The sequence below is a fragment of the Gadus chalcogrammus genome, chromosome 13, assembly GCF_026213295.1.
Source record: "Gadus chalcogrammus isolate NIFS_2021 chromosome 13, NIFS_Gcha_1.0, whole genome shotgun sequence".
Classification (NCBI taxonomy): domain Eukaryota; kingdom Metazoa; phylum Chordata; class Actinopteri; order Gadiformes; family Gadidae; genus Gadus; species Gadus chalcogrammus.
Genome location: NC_079424.1, coordinates 16,806,301 through 16,832,322, shown reverse-complemented (window position 1 = coordinate 16,832,322; position 26,022 = coordinate 16,806,301). Strand labels below are relative to the sequence as shown.

Genomic DNA, 26,022 nt, shown 5'->3' with positions numbered 1-26,022 from the left:
GCATAGCTTTCACTCTTTGTCTGCCTGTCCCTATGTGCTCTCAATAATTCATTAACTTATCACATTTTCTCGTGGGACTAGAGGAGAAACTCTTTCAGCATACCAAATTGTGAGAAGATCAGAGGTGATCTAGGTATTGCCTGTTGAGGCTCCTCTGTGCCGGATTATCGTTGAGACAGTTGGCCCAAGTCAGTAGCAAATAGGATGAAGCATGGGAATTTTATTTCATCTCGAGCGGAATTGCCTGTGGTATTGCCTGTTGAGGCTACTCTGTGCCGGATTATCGTTGAGACAGTTGGCCAAAGTCAGTGGTAAATAGGATGAAGCATGGGAATTTAATTTAATCTCGAGTGGATCACCAAAAGAACACAGTTGTGCTGTTAAGGAATACTCCAGCACCGAAAGTGTGATGATGTTTCAAGTGGCAGCATTGTGTCACATGTTTCTGAAATACCTGTCCACACTCCTGTCATGCCTTTATGAAGCGACATATTTGCAGCGCTGTTATCTGAATTGGTTACATTCCTTCAGTGTTTTGTCAGACTGAGCACAACAAGCGGAGGCAGTAGCAGCTCTTGAGTTTTTGCTTTAAATGAACGTCCAATCACCCGCAGGCATGCGCTTGAACCAACCACACCAGCTCCAGGCTGCAGGAGCCACGGACACAGCGACCTGAAAGTTAAAGCCGATTGTTTCCCTAATTGAAATTTGACTCCATGGTACCTTTCTGTTCGGCAACAGGAGGGGGAGGTGGTTGTTGGAGCACATCCAAACAAGCAAGGGGGCTACCTCTTGGCTGATACATGCTTGGCTCTGTGTTTCTGAGCTCCGACCAAGTCAGAGCGTTGGTAGTGAATACAATTGTGGATTTCTTGTTGTTTTGGAGTTTATAATATATGGCCTGTTTTCAAAGCCAGGATATAGTAGAATCTGCCTCCTCTCCTAATTCATTTTATCAGTTTTTATTCTTTCACAAGGCATTTTGACCTGTGTGTGTTCAGTTGAACACAAGTTGTTTAACTTTTCAGTCTTCCACAGCTAAATAAAGATGGCTCTTAAACCGGATCGTTGTGTTTCCACCTTCTGAAATATTCAAAGCAACGTTGCCCAGACAAGTAAACATTACGTGATGAGCAGAGTTGCAAAAACTTTTTTTCCCCCTCCTTCTTGTGAAAGAAGCTATGCAAACAATCCCATAGTGACCAGTTCAAGATTGCAGTCCAGCTTCCTATCTCAGCTGCATCTCATTCATTCAACAACCCCTCTCTCTCTACCCCTCTCCTTCAACTCTGAGGTAAAGGCCAAATGCTGGGCTAGTTGAGCCATATGTGAGCCACGCACACTTCTTAAAAAGCCAAACGGGCAGCCTGAAGCAATCATTGCACCCAATTCAAGTTTATAACCAGCAAGTCTTTGGAACAGTTCACTCGCTGTAGTCACAGCTGATTGGCCGAGAGAAAAAGTTTATTAGGGAGGGGGGTGCCAAGAGCTTTGCCCCCCCTTTCTCTGCCCTTCCTCTTTAACTTCGCCCCCCCACCCCCAACTCTTTAACTTTCTCTCCCTCAGCTGAAGAATGCTCATAAACAGGATTCACCTGAACCAATCATAGTGGGAGAGTCACCAAGTCCTAGTTTAAATGTTACCCTAGTAAAACGCTAGTCGAAGTTTGTTGTTTTGTTTAGGGCCTCCGTTCTAAAGTCTCTTAGGGGTGGAGACTCGGGGTGGAAAAAAGTTCAGTTTGTGGATAAATGTTACCAGATGCTCTCTCTCTTTCCCACTCACTCTTTCGCTCCCTCTCGTTCTTTCTCATCTTCTATTTCTGTTTCTCTCTGTTGCTATTTCCTTCTGTCTGTGTGTCTCTGTCCCGTTCTCTTTCTGGTCAGTGTGTGTGTGTGTGTGTGTGTGTGTGTGTGTGTGTGTGTGTGTGTCCCCACCAGGCTGGGGAGAAAGAGAGGGGGAAGCCGGTGTAGAGGACAGTAGTGAGGGGAAATCAGTGGGTGCGGTGGCGAGTTTAAAGTTCTTGATGAACTTCTCCTCTCCTCCGTGGACACCTTGCTTTCATTTTGCCCTTCCTCTCCTTCCTCCCACGCAAGTGCCCACCCTTTTCCTGCCCCATGTGTCCTGTCCCCCTCCTTTTGCCTCCACCCCTGTAGTCCAGAGGAAAGTCAAAGTCTTGAATGACACAGAGTTCCATTTCAATGTGAGAGGCCCTGGTCCTGCTCAACACCTGCTTAATGGCTTCATGTCAACGCTGGCCAGGAACGGTTAACCCATCCCATTTAGATGCCCCCTCAACTCCCTCCCAACACTTTCTGTTGATAATTGGGGTTGGATATTTCCCCCCCCCCCCTCCCGTTTCTGGATTATGTGGAAAACTGTTCTGTCACCTTTTTATAGTATTTGACTCTTTACTGTGATTTTGTTTATGAAGCTAGTTAGTCATTGTTCATCATTTTCATAGCAGGGAAACATGGGAGACTTTCGCTTTTTTTCTTTCCGCCTGAATAGCAGAACTGAAATGTTGTCACGTTTGTGCTGTGTTTTGTTACACTCTTCTTGGTGCACTGCTCTATTATCGTAGTCAAACTGAGTCCAATTTCTCTGTTTGACTACTGGCTGATTTGCCTGACGCAGGATAACCTTTTGCTAGGAGACACGCGTAGAAGTGTGCACTGCCAAATTTTACTAAATTTTCCGTTCCTCAAACCAGTTGTTTGCAGCCTGACCTCAATTATTATAAAACCCTAATAGTCAGAATACATGGAACAAACTAGATCTACTCCTTATCATGTTCCATAAACCTTAACGTGCGAGCTGTCGGTTAAGAATGTCACAATGAATTCAGCGCTTTAATCTGTACAATTTTGTAACGCAGAAAATGCTTTGTGCCAGAATTTACAACTAAGTTTGAGATGTAGCTGCCAAGGGTGTATGCGTTAAACAAGTGCAACCACTTTGGTGTTGGCACTCCCTGAGCCAGCACAATATTCACATCAACATATCCTGGAACGTGCCGACTACTACTGAGGGCCCACGCATGGAGTTCCTAGAGGACAACTACTATCACCACCTACTATCCTGTTGCACAGTGCCTTGATTATAAAAGAGGGTGAGGGCCTGATTAGCTTTGTCGGCTTAAACACCCAGCAGATGGAGCAGAATACGGTGCCACCAAGGCAAGACCAGGCATGGGGTTGTGGAGACTTGTGTGTGTGTGTGCGTGGTTTTTTTCTATTTGGATTGGTCTCTGTAATAGTCCTTTATTGTCTGCTACATGCACGCGCCGCATTCCCTGTGTCAGTTCAGCACTTGGTGGTGACCCCTTTTGCCAGCGTGTCCTCATAAGTCATTTAAACACACTCTTAATAGTGTTAGCCTGGACCCCAGTCCTCATGTGGCGAGGAGGGTACACACTACCCCTCCGAAAGTTTGTGAGGGAGAGCGAGAAAGAAGAGAGAAAAACGTCTGAGATAACAGACGTTTACCAAACGTATTCTTCCGTCATTATTTTTAGCTGCAAAGAACGCTTGAGCTTTAATGACTTCTTCGAAAGTGATTAAGAGAGGTTACTGCCCTTTGTTTAATTTTCCGATGGAAGTTATTGTTCCGCTAGTTTTCAATCTGAGGAAACCGTTGGAGTGCTATACCTTTCAGAAATCTTAACCCAGGTTCTGTCAACAGACAGCACTGGAAAAAGAAGCAAGGATGGTAGAGAAGAGAGACCAAGAGATTGGAGGTAGCATCAGAACCTCTTTTGAGAGGAATTCTTTGCCCAGGGGTCAAAGTTCAGGTTCTGCGCTGCGCGCCGATTGGCTGAGGGAAGGTGAAATGAAAACCAGGGTAAACTTTTGACCCCAGTGCAGGAGCTAGGCAGGAACGCCCAGCTCTTGCACTGGCCTGTTGGAACAGAGCCTGGTCTCTTCCTGTGTTTACCCCACCAAGCCAGCCCGGGCGGAGGGAGGGAGGGAGGGAGGGAGGGAGGGAGAGAAGGGGAACGGGAGGGGAGAAAGGGGAGGGGTGTATGGAACAGAGGGAGGGAAGGAAGGGGAGGGGGAGGGATCGAGAAGGAGAGGAAAGCGGCAGCAGTGCTGCAGTCTAAATGCATTGATTTTCTTCTGTCACAGGTATAGCGGTGCTAACAACCATTCTGCTTCTTGTAAAACGGCCCTTCTCTTTAAGTGTGTGTGTGTGTGTGTGTGTGTGTGTGTGTGTGTGTGTGTGTGTGTGTGTGTGTGTGTGTGTGTGTGTGTGTGTGTGTGTGTGTGTGTGTGTTACAGAGTCCAATCCACATTGTGTGTGTTTGTTAGTTATCTGACCCAGCAGCACAGAGTCTAAGCAGAGATGGGTGCTCTGGCTTGCCAGATAAAAGCCATTTTTTGCCAGTGATTAATGAACTCATTTCCATAATATTAGCCTTGGTGTGACCACCGCCTCCAATAGCAGAACACAGATGGTAGGGGGGGAAACAATAGGGTTTCACTCTGCTCCTCGCGTACCTATATGGAGCCCCGACAAATCAAGATTATTGTCAGAACGATGATGTTTAGAAGGGATATCGTAATGGACTTACAGTGCGTGTGTGAGGATATCTTGAGTGTGTGTGGTGGATAGGGAGTGGATGTATTGTTGGTCCACACGGGTTCTGTCCTGCTTCTTTCTACTCTTTGTCTATATTGATGATGAATGGTATTGGTAGATGCAAAAGGCGCACCCCCACAAACCCCCTGCCACCACTCCCTCCCCCCCCATCGTGGAATCTGCCATCTCTTTGTCTGCACCTTCATTTATTTTCCTGGGGTTTTTCTGCACACTGCAGTTTGGGTGAGAAAAACGGGCAGATGCACGCCAGCCATCTGAGCCGTGTGCGTGTTGTGTCGTGTGTGTTTGTGTGTGTGCGTGTGTGTTTGTGTTTTTGTTGTGGAGGAGGGTTTGCTGAAGGGGGATGGGCGCGGGGGCTTTGCTCTGGGTAGAACTTAATTTTCTCTTCCTTCGTTGTCTTTCAGACCGAACGCGTGTCTCACCACTTTTCTGTGTCTTCTTCATAGTCAAGTGGCAGTGTTATACCTTCTAATCAAAGTCTTGTAACTGTTAATTTCGTTGCTCTGTACTTGTGACATGTCCAATGACAATAAAGTCTCTATCTATCCTTCATCATAAAGTTCATACATTAAACAGGGATACAAATTGTTAGGAATTTTTGTTTTGGGTTTTTCAGCGTATTTGCTATATTTTAGTATCAAAGGAGCTGGTATCAATGTGTCAATTTCATATAATTTTTGACGTGAACAAATCTTGGGCTGTCTAGTCTGGATGTCCTCAGTGTTCCACTAGCCCTGAAACAAGCCTGATCCTTGGATGTGTTTTAGACTAAAAGTTGGAACAGAGCTCAACATAAGAGATTTGGTTTGGCTTCAGCTGACACTGACCTGATAACTAATTGAATCAACGTCACTCTTCAGTAGTGTCTCATTAGCATTTATTTTTTACCGGCCTTATGTGTTCAGGTGTGTTCCTCGGCTATACTTCAAATGTCGCGAGACGAAACTCCTGTGTGTTGGAGGCACTGACATTTACCAAAAATAGTCCGGCTTAGCCCAGTTAAATGTTGAGCAGATCACTTCAGCAATCGTTGGTTCTTCTGAGGGATCCCGATGCGGAGAGGAGCAAAGAATTATCCAAAGAGCCAAGCCCAAACCTCTGTGTGGACAGGAAGCAGACGGCCTGGGTTTGTGTGACAGCCTTTTCAGAGCTTCCAGCACACTTCAGCAGCAGCAGCCTGAGGCCCGAGGCCGTCTTGAACCTCGCTCTGCACTTTTTAAAACTTTTATTCCAAGTCCTGACAGGACACATGCCTGGCACATGTCCTCACCACCACCACCATCTCCTCCGCCCCCCCCCTCGCCACAACCAGCACCCTGCTCATCGTGTGTGTGTGTGTGTGTGTGTGTGTGTGTGTGTGTGTGTGTGTGTGTGTGTGTGTGTGTGTGTGTGTGTGTGTGTGTGTGTGTGTGTGTGTGTGTGTGTGTGTGTGTGTGTGTGTGTGTGTGTGTGTGTGTGTGTGTGTGTGTGTGTGTGTGTGTGTGTGTGTGTTGCCCGACCGGGCTGGCGTGAGAGGCCGCCGCAGCCACGCCAGCGGGCCGTGGCTCAAAGTGCACCGGTCACACTCAGGAGAGGTGGGGTTCGGGGCAGTTCTTTGAAGCAAAACAGGAAGTCATTTTGGCTCTTGTTTCCTCATTGCACTTGATGTCCAGAACTTCAGTAGACTACGTGCGTGTGTGTCTGCGCGTGCGCAACTTCAATGGGGTGTAATGACCTCAAGGCCTCCAAAGAAGTTGGTACATGTGTCTCGCATTCTTATTCATTCATTATTGAATAGCTTTATTTCAATTTCAAAGAGCAATTATCAACGGCGGGTCATTTTCTTGTGTGGGTTGGGTTCCCCTGTGGGTGTGAGGGCTGTCTGCTGGAGCTCGGCCGGCATTTGTTGCGGTGCCTGCCCATCCTCGTCTCCAGTAGCTCGGATTGCAGGCTTTACATTCATGCAGGAATGCCGTCCCACACTTTGCTGGCTCCTCAGTGTTGTTGTCCCACTGAAGGGATTCCCCGGGTAGCTCCCCTACTGAGCTCCTCCACCATGCCCTCCCCATGCAGCCCGTCCCCGCGTCTTAGCCTCCACAACCCCCACCTTTCTACTGCCTCTCCTTTTTATTCCAGGAGGTCTGTTTGGACTCCTCATCCATGCATCTCGGCCCCCTTCCCTCCAATTTAATTGAATTTTTTCGCTGTAGTTCTTTATTTTTTTTAATGCATTTTTGTATAACTACCATGTGTGTCTGTTAGTTTTTCAAAGTGGCACGACTCTTGCGTCCCTTCAGGTACATTTCAGTTTTGTGCAGTAAAGTCAGCCTCCCGTTTGTTTGAAATTTTAACATTTGAATTTCCTCCATGGCCCCACAATGCTTCCGTCTCTGCCATTATTCGGATGTTGCATTTAGCATTAGCTCGCCTGTAGCATGCTAGTGTAATGTGACCATTCCAGTCTCTCTCTGTGGCGCACACTCAGGAAGCGTTGGTACCTTATGTGTGGCTGGCTGCTATCTTTTGCCTGTTGCCCTTTTGTGGCACATTCATTTCTCTATGCCTCTTGATACGACTTTCCATGTCAAAGTGGGAGTCATGATGATTTTTCAACAGTGGAAGTGGAATGATGAAAATCTGCATTTTTATGACGCATATGTGGGGGGGGAGAAGGCCAACCCCAGCTTATAAAGAACTAGTGTTTAGGACTCGGTTATAAATAGATTTGACTCTCTAGTATGGAAACACAAAAGGATATCTGTTTCAACAATGTTGTTATTGCTGGTAGACTGGCCCTTAGTAGTTCTTATTTACTAATTTTTACCCCTTGCAAGTCAAGCTGCTGCTTCGTGCCGCATTATGATTACGACAAATGATTATCAATGGCAAATGTATCCATATTTTAATGGAGGACGTTTTTGGTTGAAAAATGACTATTTAAACTCGATGGCCGGAGAACACTGACCTTTGTGCAAAAGGGAAGGAAAAGCACTTATTTTATTGCAAGATTGCACAACTTTTACAATAGCTTAAAAAAAATAGTCCTAGAACTTGTACAGAAGCTGGAGTCAATCGTTTCCTTAAGAGTGAGTTCTACGGAGATATAGAAAAAAATAAAGTTGACATTCAGTACTTCAAAAACTCTCATCCCGGATATGATATGTCACCTGTTCCTCTTCAAGAGCTGCTACTGCTTTTTCAAACAATAGTTGGCAAGACACGTGCACTGTGACGTCCGAAAAGAATGCCGAACAGCTCCCTGCTCACCACAAACGTCTGCACAGAAACGCATGCAAATTGCGGTTATCTCTTCACTGTCGGAAGCTGTCTTTTGGCCTTTGGGGTGAAGCTCCGCCTTCCTTCCCTCCAAGCGTCAGTGGCTCCACCAGACCAGGCGGCTTGGGAAACCCTGTCCTCCAGAGCAGCCTGACATGCTAGCTCTCAGCCCAGAATGACCCACATGGGTGAGGGAGGAGCCAGGGGAAGAGGGGGAAGGCCCCAGCCTCGATGAGAATATGTACATGGTGGGGGTGGGGGGATTGCGCGTGCAGAGCCCATGTTCCAGGAAGGGGAAGTGATGACGCGGTGGGACTGGAGGACGCAAACAGGATGCTATCTGCTGTGGCTTCCTGTGCCGTTTTCAAATCAGTTTTCTTCCCATAAATTTAAGCCGACAGCAGAAATACTTGAAAGTACATGTTGGGGGACAATCAGACAGATTTAGTGTTGTTGTTTTTTTGGCTACAAGGACCTACTGGTTGATCTATATGAATCCATCATATGTCTACATATAATCCTTGTTTAAACCGCTAATGACATCCAGACAAATTACAATAAATTAGGGGAATTTTTTTTTTTTTCCCCTCTTTCAGGTGTAGAAAGTCTTCATCCATCTTTTATTTCTTTAGATTGCAAGTGATTTCAAATCATTTGATAGAGGCACCAAGTGCTCCCAGGAAGTGCTGAGACCTTGAGGTTCACCGATGCAACACTGAACGGCATCTTGGCTGGAGCTTGGGATTGGCAAAAGTTTAGCGTGAATCCCCTCTCTGCTCCTCTGCAGTCCATCTCAACCAGTTCAGTGGGTGGCGATATCACCCCTCCACGTCCCACAGCGGCACTGGGTGAACCAGACGTTCCACAGCATAGCCCTGCTGGCATCTCTTCGGGGCTGGTGTCTCACTCTCTGTGAAGTGGCTGAACCAGGTTAATTTGCATAACGCCTGGCTTGTTGTGACTCATCTCTGGTTGGCCGCTCGATCGGTTTCACGCACGCGTCGACTCCAATGAGTCGTGTTTGTCAGATTAGTCCGCCAAGTTCGGAGGTCTCTTCTACCATGTTTTTAACTTCTTAGCGCTGCGTTAACAGCGGTGATGGTAAGATTTAGCCAATCTCTGAACATGTACAGGTACGGTGTGCCGGGCAATTACAGTCGTCCCGTTCCAGTAAGGGGTGAACATGGTGGTTCTTTATGCGTTTATTGTTCATAGTAGCAGTAGACCTAACGGGTCTTACTGGGCAAAACATCCCAGCCTGCACTACTGCTGCTGAACTTGACTAATGCTTCACACTTCTCTGAGGCGATCTCATTCCCCAGCTATTTATTTCTGGGGGAGAGGGAGAGAGGGAGAGAGAGGAACGAACACAGAGGGAATGAAAGGCGTAGAAGGGAGTGAGAGACAGAAACACAGATGGACGGAGGGAGACTGAAGTGGAGAGTTTGTAAGAACATGCCTGTGGAAATCAGTTTGAGATATGCTTTTTTTTGTAATCTTTTTAAGAAAAAAAAGACTATTTACTATATACACCGGCGTGGTGGGTACACAAGAACACGTGCACACAGAGGCACAACAAGCATGTTTGTTCCGTGTGTGTGTGTGTGTGTGTGTGTGTGTGTGTGTGTGTGTGTGTGTGTGTGTGTGTGTGTGTGTGTGTGTGTGTGTGTGTGTGTGTGTGTGTGTGTGTGTGTGTGTGTGTGTGTGTGTGTGTGTGTGTGTGTGTGTGTGTGGACCCTGGGGGGGGTGGAGGGTCACTCCAAGGGCAGCAAACCCAGAGCAGGGCACAGAGGGCAGGGTCTCTGCTACAGCTTAGCTCTGACCGGGGGGGGGGGGGGGGGGGAGGAGAGAAAGAGACCAAAAGACTCAAGACAACACCTTGTCAGACAAACACACACACACGCAGGTGTGTTATGACCATTATTTAAAGGAACACTGAGTGTTTACAACAGGAGCCCTGTTCAAAGTCTACAGATAACATGTTATTTTTTTAAATTGTTTTATCTTCAAATCAGGAATAGCAAGTTCCACACAAAATACTCCTGGTAAGAGACACCAGATAAGCTGCTGGATCAATAGTCCAACGACCAAGCCTTTTGCTTTTGCCATTATGTGCATGCTTATGGCTGCTTCTCATTTCCTAGTGACTACTGTTAAATGATCAACAGAGGCCATTTAGGCTTCTGAAATGAAAGTAAATTCAGTCCTAACGTTTGCTCCTTATGAATCTGTTTGTCAGTCTTGTTCCGCTGTGTTCTTTTCATATATATATATATATATATATATATATATATTTTTTTTTTTTTTTTAAACAAAAGATGACACGTTTTGAATAGTGCAATCTGCATGTTGTCAACACCGGCCGGGAAGGGCAGAAGTGAGTCCACGGTGGGTTGTGTGTGTGGCCGTGCTGTACTGAGCGAGCTGCCTTCAGAACCTATTGAAGCAGAGAACCATCACAGCCTCCCAGGGAGAATGCGGAAGGGATGGCATTCTGAGCAGCAGCACTCCGATAAACACATCCTGCACTCACTCAGTTAGTTCTAGCCTCCCCGAGCTGTGTGTTCATATCCCTTCCCCTCCATCATGCCCAGTCAAGGCAGCCAGACAGTGGGGCATGTTGGTGGAGATCATCTGCTTTAGAGAGAGAGAGAAGATGAGCAAGAGAGGGGAGAAAAGGCAGCGCCAAAGAGAGCTAGGAAGATCGAGGAAGCACGAGGCAGAGAATACATTGGTTTCCCTCACACACTGTATGTTCCGCTACGTGTGTGTGTGTGTGTGTGTGTGTGTGTGTGTGTGTGTGTGTGTGTGTGTGTGTGTGTGTGTGTGTGTGTGTGTGTGTGTGTGTGTGTGTGTGTGTGTGTGTGTGTGTGTGTGTGTGTGTGTGTGTCGCGGAGTGCTATCATCCGGCAGGCGGGAGCGACTCTGGCGGCCACGCCAGCTGAACGCAGAATGACCCATCTCCCCCGAGGCACAGAATCACTACATCATCATCAAGTGCTCCTGGCGGTGGAACAGATGAGATTTCACTCCTGTCCGCCGCCGCAACCAGGGGCGCTGTGCCTCCCCTGGAAGGCCGGCCCTCGTAAATCTGTGGGAGTCCGCTGCCTACTTTACCCTGAGAAATATCCCGCCTTATTGCTGCTTTATGGCTTTGTTTTGCCTAACGTGCAGCCAGGCTGACTCCAAGCTTGTTGTGTTGTTTTCGGTTTCGGGGTAGGGGGGTGGTTCTAAATTAATTTGGCTTCATTTCAGGTTGACGTGGGGAGGGGGGCTGGGGGTAACACTAGTTCTTTATTATCCGTACATCCATCCAAGCGGGCGGTTGATTCATTGCGCTGTTGGAACGATGCGTGGCTATACCTGACCGGCAGCACACCGGGCGCCTGCTTCGTGAGCACCCTGCCCTCCCCTGATACGTGCAAACACGCACAATTAAGCAAACACACCCTTTGCTCTGCTGTCACTTTGGACGGCGCTGCGTGTGATCGAGTGGTGATGTGATGACAAACCCGTGTTGACACACTGCCAGCCTCGTCTCCGGCCACGTAGTTGGACTGCCTGTGTTGATGTATTGTGTGTGTGTGTGTGTGTTCCCCCTGCAGGAGTTGATATGCGGTGAGGATGAGCGGAGTAGGTGAGAACGCCATGGAGCCACTGGGCTCGGACCGGAAGAGGAAACTGTCGACCTGTGACACACCTGGCCTTGGGTGGGTTTGTGTGTGAGAGAATCTGTTCAGAGGGAGAGAGTGTCTATGTGTGTTTGAGAGAAGCAGGCTTCATCGCTGTCTCCCAAGCATCTAAATGAGCATCTGACCTAGTCTCACACTCGCATACACATGCACCCACACACGCAGACACAGTGGATGCACCGTGTTGACGTCGTCATGGTAACGCGTCTTACCCCTTCTCCTCCTCCTCCTCCTGCTCCTCCGGCAGGTGTGACAAGCGGCGCAGGGAGCAGGAGAGCAAGTACATCGAGGAGCTGGCCGAGCTCATCTCCGCCAACCTCTCTAACATCGACAGCTTCAACGTGAAGCCGGACAAGTGCGCCATCCTCAAGGAGACCGTGAGGCAGATCAGGCAGATCAAAGAACAAGGTACCCCAACCACCGCCGCCGCTGCTGTTGCCGGCATGACCGCCCGCCGCCGGGCTGCATGCAACTCACTCACTCACCCACTCACACTGTCGAATCCCAACGCCCAAGATGTGCATCCATCTTCCCCTCTTCCTCTATATTTAATAATCATCAGTCAAAGAGCCACCTTGATCCACCGGCCATCTTCAGCCGGACAGTGTAATCCTGGTGATGAAGCGCTGCCGGTAGGTTCAGGGCCGGGCTGCTGCAGACAGCCGCTCGGGCTGTTTGTGTTGCGGGCTCTGGGTGTGGGTGGGGGGTAGGTGGTGGCAGGGTAAACGAACACCGGTAATTGAGCCCTATCCCTGGTGGTGGTGGTGGTGGTGGTGGTGATAGCGGCGGCGGCTGACGGCCATCAGTGTGACAGTTTGAATCTGTAACTGCCAAAGCCTGCCCCCTTTCTCCTGGAGCCTAATGACACGGGCTGCTTCACAATCCATTCTAGACATTGTACAGAAGCACACACACATGCATACATAAATCTACACATTTTCGTGTTCTGCTTCTGTACTGACAATGGGATCCACCTTGGGGTTTTTTGCTCCACCTATTTTATATTTTAGCTCTGCTTATATGCAGTGTGTGAGGTTAAGTGGGGAAGGAGGGAGGCAGAGCGCTATCAAATTGGAATCTGCCCAGAGGGTCACAGCTGGCTACTGGTGCTCCCAGCATTGTGCAGCCAGGTTGCCATAGTTACGGGACAGGAATGATGGAGGGCCTCTCTTCTTCTTCTCCTCTTTTTCCTCCCTGCTTGCTGCTTAACACGCCGCCTTTTTTGCTCGTCTTTTGGTTTTACTCAGGTAAAGCTTTACTTAATAGCCTTTATTTATAGTGCTACCCAATGCCCCACCCGTCCTCCGTATCTCACCTACCCTGTGAAGCCACAGAAGAAAGAAGCCGTTTTTTTCCAATGGTGTCGAAAGTTAGTGTCAAAGTTACCAGCACCTCACAACGCAGGCTTTGTAGAATGGCCTCTGACAAAAGCTCAGACACATGGCGACTTTTAAAAATAGAAAGGTATTTTAGCAATGCGCTGGGAGCTTGTGCTGCCACCTGGGGGTAGACGGTGGGAATGGCACCTCTCACACACCTATTCAGTCTACAATAGATACTCATCTGCTGAATATGCTGACACGTTCTCCTCCTCGGTCTCAGGGAAGGCCACGTGTAGCGATGACGACGTGCAAAAGGCCGACGTGTCCTCCACCGGCCAAGGGGTCATCGACAAGGACCACCTGGGACCCCTGCTTCTTCAGGTAACCGCCAACTTATCATCAGCCCGGCTGGCAAGTAGCACTAGCAACTATATAGCTTACCTTGATCTGCCCTCCTGTATTCTTGGTCAGGCCATTCAGGCTAGAGCTCCCAACATAAACTAGGAGGATTTGTATGATATTTATGTAACATGACGTCTACACAGACGTGCTTCATTCAAAAGGGCCTTGAAACGTATTTGAAACACTCTTTAATTGATGTCACCTAGGTCGCTCTCGCACCTAATTCCAATCGAGACCTGGAAAGTTTCCCACGATAGTTTGGTTTGCAATCAGGAGGTGACTGAAGTATTTTCGAATGACTATAAAGCAATTACTTGTGGTCACTCACAAAAGACTGCGTGTATTGTCTGCAACAAGGAAGCGTTACGGTCCAATTAACAAGGCAATCGTTCAACAGTGTGACATCTATTTACACGGTTTGGTGACCACTTGACAAAGTCCAGTGACAAAACTAACCAAACAAAATGAACATTGCATCACAGCATCAACTCACCCCTCTCCCCCCTGATTCGGACAGTCTACCAAACTATAGGTGTGTAGGCGGCCTTAGAGACACATGATGGACTCATAGCAAACGCTTTCTGTGGGATCCAGGAAGTTACTTGTCGTGTCACATGACTTTAATGCCAGGAACCAATGCGTGGTTGTCAGTTTCCTGGTGACGTTTATGATGTTTTGCAGATCGAATCATAGGACTTTAAACAATTTTTCTTGTGACTTCCCGGTTGCTCCTCCCCCCGCGCCGTTCCCAGGCTCTGGACGGCTTCCTGTTCGTGGTGAACCGAGAGGGCAGCATCGTGTTTGTGTCTGACAACGTCACCCAGTACCTGCAGTACAAACAGGAAGAGCTCATCAACACCAGCGTGTACAATATCCTCCATGAGGATGACCGGGAGGAGTTCCACAAGAACCTCCCCAAGACTGGTGGTGAGATGCACCCCGCGCATGCACACAATCGTCTCTCATGGTCCCCAAACACAGCCATCACTGAATGGGCCGTATACAAATCTATTCATGCCCATGAATCGATCCGACCACTCTAATTTCTGTGGGTTTTTAACCACCCACCTCCTTCTATCCCAGCCCCGAACGGAGCTCCCTGGGGCGGCGAGGCTCCGCGGCAGAAGAGCCACACCTTCAAATGTCGCATGCTGGCCAAGTTCTCCCCGGGCCGGGGGGCCGGCGAGGACGGGCCAGGGGTGCAGCGCTACGAGGCCATGCAGTGCTTCGCCCTCACGCAGCCCCGCGCCATGATGGAGGAGGGAGAAGGTGGGTGACCCAGACGCCGCGGCGCTGAAACGGAGCCAGACGTAGTAAATGGACGACACTAAAAAGCATAGTAGCTAATACGATTTTATCCCAGACGGAAAGTGTGGGGGCCTCAGCACCAAAACCCACTACTGGGAAGGAGTGTATTCGTTGCTAGAATAAAAAAAAATCAGAACTTGGCTTTGTGTGGCACACAAGACAACATCGGTGAGGTCAGGAGTAAGCTTCTAAAAGACAGCAAAACATGATTTCTAGGGGGAGTGGGTCCTTTTATGGTCCATTGTCCAGTGTGAGCCATTGTTGTTTTTATCACAATTGAATGCATCAGTGGCGAATGCCTCTGTCCGTCGACTTCTGTTGACCCAACATCCTCCCTAATCTTGAAATGTGATAAAGATGTGGTCTTTGCACCGCACCCCTCTAACTCTTGTCATGTTCCCTGCAGACCTGCAGTCCTGCATGATCTGCGTGGTGCGCCGAATCTCCGCGGTGGAGAGGACGGAGCGGTTCAGCACCCGCCATGAACCCACTGGTACACACACGCACCCACACGTATAAATTAACACGCTGCTGCACACGCTTGCAAATTTACACACTGGTACACACACACACATGCACGCACACTTAGACACTTGCATACTCTCCCATCTTGCAAGCAAACTCAAAACCATATTCATGGAGATTTGAATACGCAGCTCCGAAGTTGACCCTGCCTCTCTAATCGAGGCATTGTGCAATGAGAGACATGACGTGTTTGACGTTTGTTGTTCCCTAAAACTACAAAATGCTTGTTTATGTTTTTCAAATTCTCTTACATATGGTGGGGGTGGGGGGGGGGGGTGATGCATTATCAAAGACACACTTTTCTCCTTTGTGTTATTCATTATTAATTGTACTTTTCAGGCATACCAAACATTTCTTTCGACTCCGAACGCTATCTTGAGCACTATTTGTTTTTGGGAAACTAGGTCGAGCAGACATTGTTTCTCCTCTGCTTTAACATGGCTCTCTGGGTTCACGAGTAGGGCGACATTATTCCTTTATACCATGGCTAGACGTTTAACAATGGTCTCCCGGGGTTCACAGGCAAGCTGATTGAGATCGAGCAGCAGAGCTCCCTCCACACCACCATGAGGCCGGGCTGGGAAGACCTGGTGAGGCGCTGCATGCAGATGTTCCTGTACCGCAGCGAGGGCCAGCCCTGGTCCTACAAGCGCCACTACCACGACGGTACGCTGTGAATGAGTGTCTCCTGGCTAACTCTTGGCTTGTTTACGCACATGTTATCAAGGTGCACTGTCCTTGTCCCACTAAATCAATAAAACCTCCACATGGGCTATTGTTGGTGTTCCTTGGCCACTCACACAACTGTCGACCTTCACCATGCATGTCCTGTGCAAAGAAGAATAGATAGCTTTAGCTTACTGTAGTGCAAATCATTTGATTGGCTATCCTGAGTGCATGCCTACTAAAGGCTGGGTGTTGGAGTGCTTAGTTATAACATAGGCCACCATTACTAAATTATTATGAGCACTAGCACTAGCTGTCAAGTTCTGGTCAATTGGTCGGTCGACCCTCACTTGTTCGACCGAATTCTACTTGGTCAACAATCGGCCTGTTTACTTTCATAAGGAAAGAAGTGGTTCCTCATTTCCTGACATATGCAGACCGATGGTTTTTATTTCTGAGTGATAGGCTGTATTGTGTTAGTAATAACATTAATTATGAATAACAATTATATTGAAGGCTCTGTACTTAATAATCATATGTTTTGATAGACCATAAGCCTTGTTAGACAGGAGGTCCAAACACCACAGTTTACAAACCTTGAACTCTCCCGTAAGTCAGACTGCGGGTCATAACATGAACATTTATTTGGCTCCAAACTAATTTGTACTAACGAAGTCGTCAGCCTGGCAGTATTTGGTTAAAAAGGACGACAAAGAAGTATGTGAAATGTAAAACGATGCAGGCATATCATCTAAAATATTAGATGATATGATTATTTATTTTTTCATGACCTATAATATGATCTTCCGAGGTGTGTCGTCTATACACAACGCTGCCCAACACGGTGCTCAGTGGCCCATCAGATGTTCCACACCCTGTACTCTGAACCTCTGCTGTAACATAGTCAGACTCTGCCTAGGAGTGCATCCGTGACCCACTGACCTGCTCCAAACAGCACTCGAGGGATTTTAAGGCTAGCATGTGGCCGATTTTAGTTAATGTAGAGATAACGTGCCAATGTTTTTCTTCTCATTTTGTCCCCAACCAATGGATTGTGTTGTTTTTTTAATTGTTGAATTTCAGCCGTCCGTTATTTGGTTGCCCACAGCCCTGCTGATCACTCCCCCACTTGTGTTGTTTCCAGTGCATTCCTGTGTGTGGCTCACTGTGTCTCCGTCTCCTTTCCTCCAGCGTTCCTCCACGGTCATGCAGAGACGCCCCTGTACCACTTCTCCCTCTCGGACGGGACCCCCGTCACGGCGCAGACCCGCAGCGACCGGTGTCAGAACCCCAACTCCAGCGAGCCGCCCACCTTCCTGTCCACGCACCTGCTGCAAAGGTGCCTCAGCGCGCCAGCCTCTCAGACCCCCGGGCCTTCAGGGGAAAATCGAATCGCATCGCAAGCTGCGGTGGATCGCATCGGCTCTAACGTGTAAATCACTCACTCTCTCCCACCCAGGGAACCCAACGGTTACCGTGGAAACCAGGTTCCGGGCATGCGGCCGCAGGGGATGCCTGTGAACCACCCCAACCAGCAGATGAACATGGCTCCTGGAGGAGGAGCTGCAGCCGCAGGAGGAGTAGTAGGAGTCGGTGGAGGAGGGGGAGGCGGCGGCATGGGGGTGGGCCCCAACCGGGGCTACGTCAGTGCGGAGCAGGGCAGCATGCCCCAGAGAGGAGGAGGGCCTGTGTACTCCGGCCCCAACCGCATGCATCAGATGAACCAGATGAACCAGATGAGCCCCATGACTCAGATGAATCAAATGAACCAGATGAATCCAATGCACCAGATGAACAACATGGGTCAGATGAACTCCATGCATCCCATGAGCTCCCAGATGAACCCGGCCAATCAAATGGGTCAGATGAGCCAGATGGGCCACCACGGCATGCACCCACAGCAGCACCCCCACCACCCCCACCACCACCAGCAGCAGCAGCAACAGCAGCAGCAACAGCAGCAGCAGCAGCAACAGCAGCTCCATCAGCAGCAGCAGATGGCCCACTTCCACGGAGCAGGCCCAGGGGGTGGAGGTGGCTACGGTATGACCAGCCCCACCCAGGCGGGCCCAGGGATGGCCGGCCCTCAGCACAACGTGATGGGCTCTCCCCGGGTCCGGGGTAGCCCCAAGATGGGCCCCTTCTCCCCTGGAGGTACGGTATTGTATTGGTTTCACGTGTTTTATATCAGTTCGGTAAGCCTGGCGCAAGACCCTTTCACTGCACACACCGCTCGCTCATCTGCTGGGTTTGTTGTTCCTTCTCAGGCATGACCTCCCCGATGAGCTCCAGCCACCCAGGCTGTGCTGGAGGTGGAGGAGGAGGCACCACCTTCTCCAGCAGCTCCCTGAACGCCCTGCAGGCCATCAGCGAGGGGGTGGGCAACCCCATGCCGTCCCCCCTCTCCTCCCCGGCGCCACACAAGCCTGAAAGCTCCCCCAGCGTTCACTCCACCAATCAGGGCCTGGCGCAGGGAGGGCCCAGTAAAGCGGGGCACCCGGCCCCATCCGGCTCCAAGAGTCCCGGCGGCGAGCAGCACCCGCACACGCCCGTCTCCGAGGGCCCCCCCGAGAAGCCCGACAGCCAGGCGGGCCGAGAGGCGGGGTCGGAGCCCGGCGGCCGGCGGCTCCCCGACACCAAGGGCCACAAGAAGCTCCTCCAGCTCCTGATCTCGCCCACCGACGAGCTGGTGCCGGGCAACCCCACGGCAAACTCCGGCCCGGGATCGGCCCCCGACCACAAGGACGGCGTCACCAGCCCCACCACGGGCGTGTCGTCCTCCACGGGCGCGGCGGGGCCCCCGGGCCTCGGGGCGGTGACCTCGTCGGGCGCGGCGGCCCACTTCGGCAACCAGTCGCTGCAGGAGAAGCACAAGATCCTCCACAAGCTGCTGCAGAACGGCAACACCCCCGACGAGGTGGCCCGCATCACCGCCGAGGCCACAGGGAAGAGCAGCCTGGAGGGCGGGGCCGCCGAGGGGCCGGCGGCGGGCGGGGGACACCGGGGCCCGGAGCCCAAGCAGGAGCAGCACAGCCCCAAGAAGGAGAAGACCCACGCCCTCCTCCACTACCTCCTCAACAAGGACGACTCCAAGGACGGTGGCACCGGTGGGGGCGGCGGCGACACCAAGCCCAAGGCCGAGGAGTTGGAGGGGAGGGGCCCGCAGGGCGGCGGCGTGTCCAGCTCCAACCCCCAGGCCCCGGACGGCAAGGTGAAGACGGAGCCTCTGGATGAGGTACACACCCTTTGGTCGATTGGACCAATTTCATCATGTTGCCTTCAGGACGCGCGCGGGGTTGACTCGGGTTGAATGGCTGTTGGGACATGTTTTGCTGAGCTTCCCCCTGTGTCGTATCTTCCAGTTGGAGACGCTGGAGACCATCCTGGGACCCACCAGGAACGGCTCGGCCTTCTACCAGGAGCCAGACTCCAGGGCCGGCAAAGAGATGGGCAGCAAGCAGGCCAACCTGCCCGACAGTCTCCATGGTAAATATTTGGGTCTGCTTTAATGGAAACTCTCCTCCATGAAAGAACAGGGCTCCTTGCGCCTACACAGGCCAGCCTTCCAAGCAGGAGGTAGCGATGAGTAACCTCCAAGCTTATGTTCCGCAGAGCGGGAGAAGGTCGCCATGGCGATGGCACCGGCCCAGCGGGCGGCCTATCAGAGGGCCCTGTCCGTGGACGCCAAGCCCCTGGGCGTAGAAGGAATGGGCGGAGGGATCGCGGGCCGGAGGAACGTTCCCTGTCCCACGCTGATCAAGCAGGAGATCATGGAGTCTCCCATCCGGGCCGGTCCTATGGCCAACGGCTTCCCGGGGGGCATGGGCGGTGGTCCGCCACGGGGCGGGCTAGCGAGTAAGCAGAAACACGCCCGTTATACTGATATAAAAGTTATTTTGCAAGAAGTTAAGTCTAGTATTAAAGGATAACCCTTTCAGATGGACCATCTCGCTCTCAGAGGGGGTTCTTGAGATTACACAAAAACACAAGAGACATCAGAACAGAAAACAGTTACAGCTATACAAGCATAGTCCCACCCAACATCGACACCACCCAATGCCACAGCTCCAAACCAAATACGAATGACCACGACTACACCCAGAGAGTAAGCCCAGTACAATGATAACTTCTCTAGAACATGGTACAAAGACTCTTACTGGCTGTGCCATGAAACCCCTTTTTTCCCTCGACTCTCTACCTTTCAGCCTTAATCTGACTCTGTGTGTGTGTGTGTGTGTGTGTGTGTGTTTCTCAGGAGGCATGGGCAGAGGCATGGCGATGCCCCAGCAGCGGCCCCCCATGGGAGGGCCCGGCGACTGGGGCGGCCCCAGGTCTGCCGGTAGCCCCGTGGGCGGCCCGGGTCATCCGGCCATGGGCCGCCCGGGCATGATGGGAGGAGGGCCTATGATGAGCCGCTCCAACAGCGTGCCTTCCAACAGCCGCTCCATGCTGCAGCAGCAGCTCATGGACATAGGTGGTATGTACAGCAGCCCAGGCCCTGCCTCCTCCAGTCACAAAGAGGTCTTTAGTAGAAGTCAGCGACTTTGCAGCGATTTTACACCAGAGGTGTCCTTTGCATGTCACGATTCAGTCCGTTATTTATGCTGCGTGGCGATGGTGTTCCGTTCATTGTACCAGGCGGTGTCATAGGCCGTCAACCCAAGGTGAAGGGTGGTCTTTAGTGACACGTCATGGTTGTTGTGTTCTCTCTAGGTTCTAGTGAGGGCAGTATGGGGATGAGTCCCTATGGGGGGCACGGACCCCCTCCGCCCTCGCCCTCCTGGTCGGACTCTGGCGTGGGGATGGAAAGAATTCAAGGCAACAGGTAACACTGAAACACCACACTCTGGCGATGAGAAAAGCAGATTGTAGCGCTAATCGGTTCGTTTAGTGTTTGGATTTAATCAAAGAAGAAATACCCACCTCAGTTTACTTTCTTAGAACCAACAAAACCCCCGGTTAATGTATCGATAGTGGCGAGTAAAGGATGCCGATTTTCCCCGGAAATCGGCATCTTTTCACACTGCATACCACCACTCGGTTGTCTCCTCTCGTACAAGCAGCAAAATAGAACATAGAAAATAGAAAAAATAACTCCACATCCATATGTATGAAACACTTCTTTGTATGATGTAAAGCTGCATTTATGGTTGCCACTGCATATAGATTCTCCCGTTACGTCGGTTTGCACACGCAGTTTGCGAACTCCACTCCTACATCTACTAATTGCAGAGTCACTTTTTGTTCGATCCGGGTCGCGAAGTTCCCGCCCTGGCTGACCGTCGACGAGGTTGTAACCGCTCCTGTGTGTCCTCTCCCAAGGGGTCCGTTCAGGAACCCTCTGGACGAGCTGCTGGTGCCCCCCTCCACCACGGAGGGCCAGAGCGACGAGAGGGCCCTGCTGGACCAGCTGGACTCGCTGCTCAACAACACGGACGTCATCGCCCTGGCGGAGATCGACAAGGCCCTCGGCATCCCCGCACTGGTGGGACAGGTGAGGTCCCGGGTTGCACGGCTTGGACGCACTTCAGGGTGGGAGGGCGTTTTGTCTGCGCTTGAGTCGGGGCGGTCGTGCCCGCGCTACCCTGACTACACGGTATCACCTTTCATGTCGAGAGCGTCATGTCCACGTTAATGCCTTTCTCTCATAGCGCATGCCCAGACTGCTTCAGCCGGTAGAACAGACAAACGCATAAAAATGCTTTTTCAAGTGTAATCCGCTGAACAAGCGAGAGACTTACCACCTCCGTTCTGTCTTAGTCTCCCGGTCCAGAAGGCCAGCAGCCACAGGGCCACGGCCCAGGTCCGGGGCCGCCCACAGAGTCCTTCCCTCGACCGGACTCCTCCGTGGGCATGGAGCAGAAGGCCATGTACGGGCCGGGCTACCCGGGGCCTCCCTCCATGGCCATGCAGTCTGGCTACAGCGGTAACCCCGGGCCTGGCCAGGCTCCTGGGGGCTTCGGCCCCATGATGAACCCTCAGATGGGCCCCCAGCCAGGGGGGTTCCCCCCCATGGGCGGCATGGCCGGTATGGGCAACCCCCGTGCCAACATGATGAGACCCCCGCGCATGATGAACGCCACCAAGCCCCTAAGGTTACAGCTGCAGCAAAGGCTACAAGGACAACAGGTGCTTATGCGACCCCACAGAGGCTCTGGGTCAGGGCTTCACGGTGCTCTTATCCGACAGACCCGATTCATGTTCACCCGTTTGCCTTCAAGTCTTTGACTCGGCTCATTCATGGAAGAATTTCTGTGTTCCCCTTTTTGTAGTTCCTGAACCAGACCAGACAGGTTATGAAGATGGAGAACTCCCCAGCAGGGAATCCGGCCATGCGCCCCGGCATGCAACCTGGAATGCAGCCCGGCATGCAACCTGGAATGCAGCCCGGCATGCAGCCTGGAATGGGTAACCAGGTACGGCGTCTCCACCCCACCAATGTTTAAACTGTGGATGAGCTGCTGAGATTTGTTTACTCCAAGTGTAGTCCCACCTATGTTTTGCATCAGCAAAACCCCTCACTGCTGAGGCTATCTTCGTCAAAGCCGCGGATGCATTAAGCCAAATGAGAACAAGTTCAGTCCCCGTCGACGACTCACAGCCGTGTCTCCCCCAGCCCGGCTTCCTCAACGCCCAGATGATGGCTCAGCGCAACCGAGAGCTATTGCAGAGGCAGAGGATGATGATGCTCATGCAGCAGCAGCAGCAGCAACAGCAGCAGCAGCAACAGCAGCAGCAGCAGCAGCAACAGCAGCAGAGCCAGGGTCCAGCAGCTGGCTTCAGCCCCCCTCCAAACGTCACTGCCCCTGGGGGGATGGACAACCCCATGGCGGGCCCCCCCATGAACCAGCCCGGACAGCAGGCCTACAACTACGGAGCCAACTACGGTACGTAGGGCCTGTACTGCTCGGAGGCCGATCACGGTCTGAGCTACGTGTGAGTGGTGGTAATCGGTGGACAAGGGTCTCTACAGTTGGAGGGTCAGGTAAAGGAGGGGTAGCATGCCTTTGTTCGTGCTAACATACGAACTGGAGGCTCTAATAAGCAAGGCAGTGTGTCGTCCATGGGCACATCACTCTTTGAGTTAGTACCGTGGATCGCCCACAAGGGGGCCACCCGGGTTTACTGACCCATGCTGTCTACTAGCCTCCCAAAGGGGACTGTGTGTGAATGGGAAGTAGTTGAGGAAATGTCTGTCGATCTACCAAGATTATCCCCATTTATATTTTTCATGCAACATATATTTTATTTTATTAAAAAATATATATATATCAAGCTAATGTTATATGTGCACTTGCAGGAATGAACCAGCAGGGAGACCCTTCGTTCATGGGCCCAGGCGGCAACCCCCAGGCCAACATGGTGCCTGGGCGGATGGCAGGGCCTCCTCAGGCCGCCATGATGCAAGGCATGCAGGGTAATCCCCAGGGAGGTCCCATGTACCAGTCCGGAGACATGAAGGGCTGGCCCCAAGGAGCCATGCAACGCAGCAGGTACATGCATAGACGCAAATCACAAAACACACCCTCTTCAGGCAACTGCCACTATATAGGCGTTTATGTATGCTGGTTATTGTTGTATAGTTTGGTTCTGAACTGGTTCAGTGGTTTTGAACTGGTCTAACCAGGACCCTCATGTCATTAGTCATCAAGTCCAGCCAAATACTAATTAAAATATGAATTTACCAAAAATATTGCAGCAATCAACAAACGCCTCCATGAACTGTTAAAAACATGGACACAAGAAATGGCTCCAACAATTTGGGCTTGTAAGCTATTGAAACATTAATTAACATGAAAACAAGTTCATTCTTGTACCGTACCTGCAGAGTACCAGTTGAGAATGTCTAGGAAGTTGATGTCTCTTTAATGCTGCGCCTAAACCATGACCTCTCTCCCTCCCTGCCGGCGCAGCTCCTACCCCCAGCAGCAGCAGCAGCAGCAGCAGCAGCAGCAGCAGCAGCAGCAGCAGCAGCAGCAGCAGTTCCCTCAGCAGGGCGGCCAGGGTCAGTTTCCAGGCATGATGATGAACAGCTCCATGGGCGGGCCGGGGCCGGCCGGCGGGCCCGGAGCAGGGCAGATGGGTCCGATGCAGGGCCAGATGACCATGAACTCCATGGGGATGGGCCGGATGCCCATGGGCCCCGACCAGGTACGCCAGGTACGGAGCCAGACTCGGACCGCTCACGGGGAGGGGGCTGGTGGACGGATGAGGCCTACGGTGAAGGGGTTTGACCTTTTATAGCGCACACTGGGTCTGGGTTGGAACCACTCTGCAGGCATCCTTAGGCCAGATGAACCTAACCTTAACCTGCTATTGTCACAGCCCGGCTCAAGGGAATGACAAGGAGGAGACCACACATAGCTTTAAGTTTAACAATCATAGTTTATTTAACCAACTTAACGTGTTGGTGTTGGTCATTACACTGACTCAATCAGGAGGTGCCAGAGGGCTGTCACACTGAATGACGTGCGTCTCAAAGAATAATCTAATCACTTTAGATAAAAGATAAAAATGTTAGCTCAATGGTAAATAGTGCCAATAGTCCAGTTCAATCCAATCTCATCATTGAAACCATGGGATTGAAGACGCTACCGTGTGTGTGTGTGTGTGGGGGGGGGGGGGGGGGGGTAGCTGCAACTGTTTTTGGTTTTCCACGTACACGCCGAAGAATCATCTGCATTTGATGTTGAACGCTTCAACCCGGTTACCTCTTGTCAAGACATCTTTCCGTGATGTGATTGGTGGTGGTTACTCTCCTGGTAACCTGCTCTTTTTTTTCCCTGCTTCCAGAAGTATTGCTGAGGACGGCCGCTCGCCGCCATGACTGCCCTCAGGGCCAGGGCCCTGGGGCTCTGGCCCGCTGAGACGGAGCAGCAACAGCAGTGGGGAGGGACAGGCAGCCCAGCAGGCAACACAACAGAAAGACCCAGCCCCCCCTCTAGGGACCTCCCTCCGAAACCCTCCTCTGCCACACATCATGAACAAACCACAGTTAAACACCCACACCAGAATGTGCTCATCATGGAGGTATAAGGACAAGCCTGTTGCATGCTGCCTACCTTGCAACATTAAAGACACATACACACACATACCCACATGCACACACACAGAATGGCAGATACAAGCTCCTGTGTCTGTCTTGCACAAGCGGGAAATGTGGTTGAACGCAGTCAGTGTTGTTGGTAGGTATGGGCTGGCGTTTGCTAGTCGAGTGTTTGGCACTGCGACTACGAAGCTAAAAATGCAAGAACGGTACAATGGTCACCAGCTGCAGTTTACCTGTAGGCTGCTCAATAGATTTTTTTTTTTTTAAAGGATAGTTGCAATATTTACGCGCAGCGTCGGGAAAGAAATCAGACCCCCTCCAGCAGCGATGGGTTTGTATACTACTCTCTGCCGCTATCTGGTGGCTGGACGAGAGATAGCAGCGGACGCTACGCGCACACAGAAACAGAGCAAGTGTCGTTGCTACAGAGTGAAGCGCAGCGCGGTGGACCCCCTTGTCCCGACAGACGGTACTGCAGTATTAGATGTGGCTAATATCCTCTCTGTGAATATGAATTGTAAATATTTTACAAAATTATACATGCTTTTTTATAGGCCTATTTTATTGCACAGAGTATAAGACTTGGGTCGTATTTTTCTGTCGGATAGGTCAATGTTTTTATTTGCTTTTTGATCGTGTTTGTTTTTTTGTTTTTTTTTAACCCTCGTAATTGTTCTGGGCTTTCTTTCTCTTGTCAGCCAATTTAAAATGCCTTTTAAAAACTTTGAGGAGATCGTAGCCATGATATTATTTTATCTATTTTTTTGCGAGGCACTTTTCCTTATGGATGGGTATTTCATATGCAGAAAATCGCAGGTGTTTAACATTGGCAGAAATTGTATTATTCAGTATGGGAAAGAAAACTTGTGTATAATTTTGTTTCTTCAGAACCTTCAGCCTGTGTGTTTGGAGTGTGTGTATCCATACACTCCAACCCCCCCCCCTCCACCTTATTCTCCTCCTCCTCTTCCTCTCTGAGCAACTATTCCTGGCTCGCTATGACATCTACCTTTTTAAACATGCGCAATCCAAAGATATTTTTCCAACCTTTTTTTGTAATGTTTCTTAGGTTGCCTTCTCTTTGCGTCGGTTGAAATACATTGTATATTTGCGGCTGTAGATGGGTACATATCTTGTATTTTTAAGAGGGGGGGGGGGGAGAATAACAAGGCAGGTGTGTACATATGTGCTAACAGGTGATGGG

At 50.7% G+C, this 26,022-nt stretch overlaps 1 protein-coding gene across 3 annotated transcripts in view; it reads left to right on the top strand.

Moving 5' to 3' along the window:
- ncoa3 (nuclear receptor coactivator 3) overlaps positions 1-26,022 on the top strand; it is a 27,693-nt gene extending 1,671 nt beyond the window's left edge. The window contains exons 2-22 of one of the 3 annotated variants that reach the window (XM_056605911.1): positions 11,460-11,564; positions 11,794-11,954; positions 13,149-13,249; positions 14,023-14,197; positions 14,354-14,539; positions 14,985-15,071; positions 15,626-15,769; positions 16,961-17,108; positions 17,229-17,923; positions 18,037-18,980; positions 19,132-19,255; positions 19,382-19,624; positions 20,025-20,246; positions 20,483-20,594; positions 21,092-21,263; positions 21,530-21,898; positions 22,042-22,185; positions 22,386-22,656; positions 23,070-23,262; positions 23,683-23,929; positions 24,563-26,022. In XM_056605911.1, coding sequence (XP_056461886.1) covers positions 11,479-11,564; positions 11,794-11,954; positions 13,149-13,249; positions 14,023-14,197; positions 14,354-14,539; positions 14,985-15,071; positions 15,626-15,769; positions 16,961-17,108; positions 17,229-17,923; positions 18,037-18,980; positions 19,132-19,255; positions 19,382-19,624; positions 20,025-20,246; positions 20,483-20,594; positions 21,092-21,263; positions 21,530-21,898; positions 22,042-22,185; positions 22,386-22,656; positions 23,070-23,262; positions 23,683-23,929; positions 24,563-24,574 — 4,836 coding nt within the window. In that variant the 5' untranslated portion in view covers positions 11,460-11,478 and the 3' untranslated portion in view covers positions 24,575-26,022. Of the gene's footprint in view, positions 1-11,459; positions 11,565-11,793; positions 11,955-13,148; positions 13,250-14,022; positions 14,198-14,353; positions 14,540-14,984; positions 15,072-15,625; positions 15,770-16,960; positions 17,109-17,228; positions 17,924-18,036; positions 19,005-19,131; positions 19,256-19,381; positions 19,625-20,024; positions 20,247-20,482; positions 20,595-21,091; positions 21,264-21,529; positions 21,899-22,041; positions 22,186-22,385; positions 22,657-23,069; positions 23,263-23,682; positions 23,930-24,562 lie in introns of all 3 variants that reach the window. The other 2 variants (XM_056605910.1, XM_056605909.1) reach the window with 2 other exon arrangements.